This window comes from Jatropha curcas, chromosome 4 (genome assembly GCF_041381405.1).
Source record: "Jatropha curcas cultivar XTBG-Jc1 chromosome 4, XTBG_Jcur_1.0, whole genome shotgun sequence".
In the NCBI taxonomy this organism is placed as follows: domain Eukaryota; kingdom Viridiplantae; phylum Streptophyta; class Magnoliopsida; order Malpighiales; family Euphorbiaceae; genus Jatropha; species Jatropha curcas.
The window spans coordinates 24,150,875-24,155,033 of NC_143154.1; the positions used below are offsets into that span (position 1 = coordinate 24,150,875).

A 4,159-nucleotide genomic window follows, 5' to 3' on the forward strand; every position below is an offset into this window, starting at 1 on the left:
CATCGGATCCTGCAGATAGAGCAGCAGCATATATAGATTTGATTTCCGACCCTTTATTTTTTCATTTGTATTTTCATTTTTTAATTTGTTCAGAACAATAAAAATACATTTTTATACTGTTCTTGAATTGCGTGTGTGTATATATGCATTTATGTCAACTTTACAGGTGTAGAAAAATTTTGGTTTCAAAATAATATTTAATTTTTTTTATTCCCTTTTTCATTTTTGCGACCGATTTGCGACCGATTTGATACCAAAAAAAAATTTTGAATTTATAAATTGAGACCGATTTGCCGACCGATTTTTAAAAAATTGCGACCGATATTCTGCGACCAAAGTTGCGACTGAATTCCAATTAAACCACGACCAAAATTTGCGACCGCTTTTTCAATTTTGCGACCGAATTATCGGTCTCTAATTTGCGACCGATTTTCTCATCGGTCGCAATTGACATTTGCGACCAGTGATTTTGCGATCGACGTTTGTCGGTCGCAAAGTATAAATAGCGACCGATTTTTGCCATTTTGCGACCGATTTGTCGGTCGCAAAAATGGCGTTTTTTTTTGTAGTGTTTGGAATGAACTATCCACCAGGTATGGTGAATCTAATGGACCTATGATTTACCAAATAAAAAAAGATATTTCAGTAACTATACAAGGCAACCCAAACAGTAGCTAATTACTACACAAAACTTAAAAAACTCTGGGATGAGTTGGCTTGTTTAAGGCCCATTCCCAAATGCATCTGTGGAATTGCAGAAGGATGTACCTGTGGTGTTATGAGAGCAATTTCAGATCTAGATGGAGAGGAAAACTCATGCAATTCCTCTTACGACTGAATGATACATATGACAATGTTAAAAACCAAATCCTGCTTATGGATCCATTTCCAAGTATGAGTAAGGCTTATTCAATGGTGCTGAGTGTTGAAAAACAGAGGGAGGTGAATACTGCAATATATGATTCAAGTGAGAATAGCAGTGCAATGTATGTGCAAAAATCAAACTACAACAACAAAAATATAAGCCATAATTCCAGATCTAAAGTTGACAAACATTGTGATCACTGCAATGGGACTGGCCACACTAGAGAAACTTGTTTTAAACTAACTGGTTATCCAGATTGGTTCATTGAACTCAAAAAGAAGAAGAAAGTTCAAGCACATTATGGACAAGCAGGTGATGCACAGTTGAATGCTAACTCAGGAGGCAATGAAAATTATGTATCCAGAATGGTGAGAATGGAGATCCAGCGTGCAATCAAAGATAAAATGCAGTATGATGATAAGGCAGGAGATACACCTAGAGCTAATGCAGTCAGTTTTGCAGCTATTGTCTCTCATTTTCATTATAATGTGCATGATAAATGTGAATTAGTTCCATGGATTATTGACATTGGTGCAACTGATCATATGACATACATGCATCATCTATTTCATACACTAACCAAATTACCTAAACCTAGAAAGTAACCCTACCTGATAACTCCACCAGAACTATAAACACATGTTGGCAAGATCATAATACAAGACAGATTGGTATTAAAGGATGTGTTATATATACCAACATTCAAATGCAATTTATTATTTGCATCAGCCCTTGCAAAAGACAATGCACTATCAGTGAAAACACTACCTGACCACTGTTTATTACAAGATTTGCAGACTGATGAAGTAGTAGCTATTGGCAAGTTGAATGGAGGCTTGTATTTTCTTGATAAGAAGTGTTTTGTGCCTATTACTACTACTAAAGCTCTACTTACTTATACTACACATGATGATCATTTGAGACTATTATGGCATCTTAGATTGGGTCATATCTCTATGGCTAGACAAAATCATGTAATAAATTTTGATACAAACAGTGGTACTCTTAATTGTAATGTTTGCCCCCTTGCAAAACAACAAAGATTACCATTTTATCCAAGTTGTAATATTGCTAAAGACATTTGATTTAGCACACATTGACCTATGGGGACCTTGTCCTATACTTCTTTCCTATTACTTCTTTAACTGGTGCCAGATATATGCTTACTATTGTGGATGACTATAGTAGATACACATAGGCCTACATGCTACCAAACAAACAACAAGTCCACTCAATCCTTGACCACTTTACCAACCTAATGACACCCAATTTCACACCAAAATCAAAACAATAAGGACTGATAATGGCACTGAGTTTGTGAATAATGTAGTGAAGACATTATTTCTTTCTAAAGGAATTACACATCAACTATCTTGTCCTTATTCTCCACAGCAAAATGGGAGAGTGGAGAGAAAACACAAAGAAATATTGAATATTGGGAGAGCCCTACTTTTTCAGGCTAAATTCCCTAAAATTTTTTGGTCTGAAGTTCTCCTATTCGCTGTTTACCTGACCAATAGAGTGCCTTCTGCACTCTTAGAATGGTTAAGCCCTTTTGAAAAACTACATCAAACACAACCAGACCTGACACACTTGAAAGTTATTGGCTGCCTGTGTTTTGCAACCAATACTAAACCATACAAAGACAAGTTTGATCCTAGAGCTAAAACATGTGTATTGTTGGGTTATGGGGCTCAACAGAAGGGTTACAAGATCTATGACATGCACACTAATCAAATTTTTTACTCAAGGGATGTTATGTTCAAGGAAACAGTTTACCCCTTCCATCACAACACTCCTCTTGAGTCTTGTACATTTAACATACCAACCTGTTTAGATGACAATGACCCACCAATCCCAGACCATACAAACCCAACTACAAATATGCCTAACCTGTGACATCCTACCGAGTCAAGTCTTTGCATAGTCGAGTCTTTGCATTGAGTTGAGTCGAGTTGAACCAAACCCGGTTGGGGTAGAATGGGTTTATTAGTGGACTTACTTGATCGAGAGAAAAAGAGCAAAGTGTAAGGATTAGGATTTAATGGCATTAAAAGAACAAGCTTGGGTATTAAGTTATAGCCTTTTGACAATTGAGGTATCATTTAGTAAGTTTCCATCATTTATCTTGATTTTGTGATGACTTACCCGTAATCATCATTTTACTTTCCCATTGTTCATCTTTATCTTATCTTCTTCATATTTCTTCATCCATTTAGGCAACCTCAATTCTCTCCAAGTAAGTAGAATTACTTGCAGCTTATTGTTATTCAGTCTCTACTTGAGTGATATTGTAGATAAGTTGTAAGAATTTTGATGTGTATAGGAGAAGGGAGTTCAAAGAGTGTAGAGAAGAGAAGCTAGAACAGAGCTCACGCGTTTTTGGAGTAAAGGTTTGATATCTCTTGATTTTTATTATTGTCTTTGCATGAGAATTTGTGTGGTGTGTTGCTATTGAGCCAATATATTGCTTCATGTTGGAGAATGGTAGTGGTGAGAAAACAGGGGAGGTATTGAGTTTATGTTGAAAACAGGGGGGACTTCATCTTGATTTTGACCCCATTTAATGAGGGAATAGGAAGTGTCATAGAAGAGTTATTTGTTCCTCTATGTGTTAGCTTTGCATGGGTTTTTGAATCACCCAAATTGGATTTGTATATTGAGAGATATGACCAAATGAGTGCAGACTGCGCAGGCTGGAAACGCGTCGCGACCTGGCACTGCGTAGGCTGGAAGCACGTCGCGCGCTCGCGACTTTGCACTGCGCTGCGCGCAACTTCCACTTCAAACTCTCTGACTCTCAATTGGCATATTACGCGCTCGCGACTCTCAAGTGCGCGCTCGCGAAGTTGGCCCTTGGCCTGGAAGCGCTCGCGACTTGCATTGCGCGCTCGCGTAGTTGGCATGAAAACTCACTGTCTCTCATTTGGCACACTACGCGCTCGCGACTCTCAAGTACGCGATCGCGACTTATGCCTGATAACACACTGTCTCTTATTTTATGCATCTCGCGCTCGCGACTTCCACAGGCGCGCTCGCGACTTGGTTTTTCCTGCATTTTTGGACTTTCTTTTTCTATGTAATTGGGTTCTTTGCTCAACTTGTATGCATCCAAACATTTCAAAACAAAAAGACAACATTAGAACATGTATCAAAACAACACCCAAGCATGCAAATGATGTGAAATCATATGAACATTATAATTTATGAAGTGATGAACTATTACTATGATGTTGTGTTATACATTTGACATACCAACATTATGCTCCATTGAGGTTAGGTAGAAACCATGTC

General features: G+C 37.9%; 1 protein-coding gene across 1 annotated transcript; it reads left to right on the plus strand.

Annotated features, from left to right (window-relative positions):
* The first annotated feature begins 738 nt into the window (after window positions 1-738).
* Window positions 739-2,764, plus strand: LOC149497030 (uncharacterized). Its single transcript, XM_089719997.1, has 3 exons — window positions 739-1,396; window positions 1,595-1,839; window positions 2,258-2,764. The coding sequence occupies exons 1-3, from the start codon at window positions 739-741 to the stop codon at window positions 2,762-2,764; spliced, it is 1,410 nt and encodes a 469-aa protein (XP_089576123.1).
* Window positions 2,765-4,159: the final 1,395 nt, after the last annotated feature.

Bases quoted from the DNA above. Each gene is read 5' to 3' on its own strand.
- LOC149497030 (XM_089719997.1), top strand. From the start codon at position 739: ATGCATCTGTGGAATTGCAGAAGGATGTACCTGTGGTGTTATGAGAGC. The intron at 1,397-1,594 runs GTGCAACTGATC...TATTTGCATCAG, and splicing joins TCCATGGATTATTGACATTG to CCCTTGCAAAAGACAATGCA. The intron at 1,840-2,257 runs GTAATAAATTTT...TATTCTCCACAG, and splicing joins CTATGGCTAGACAAAATCAT to CAAAATGGGAGAGTGGAGAG.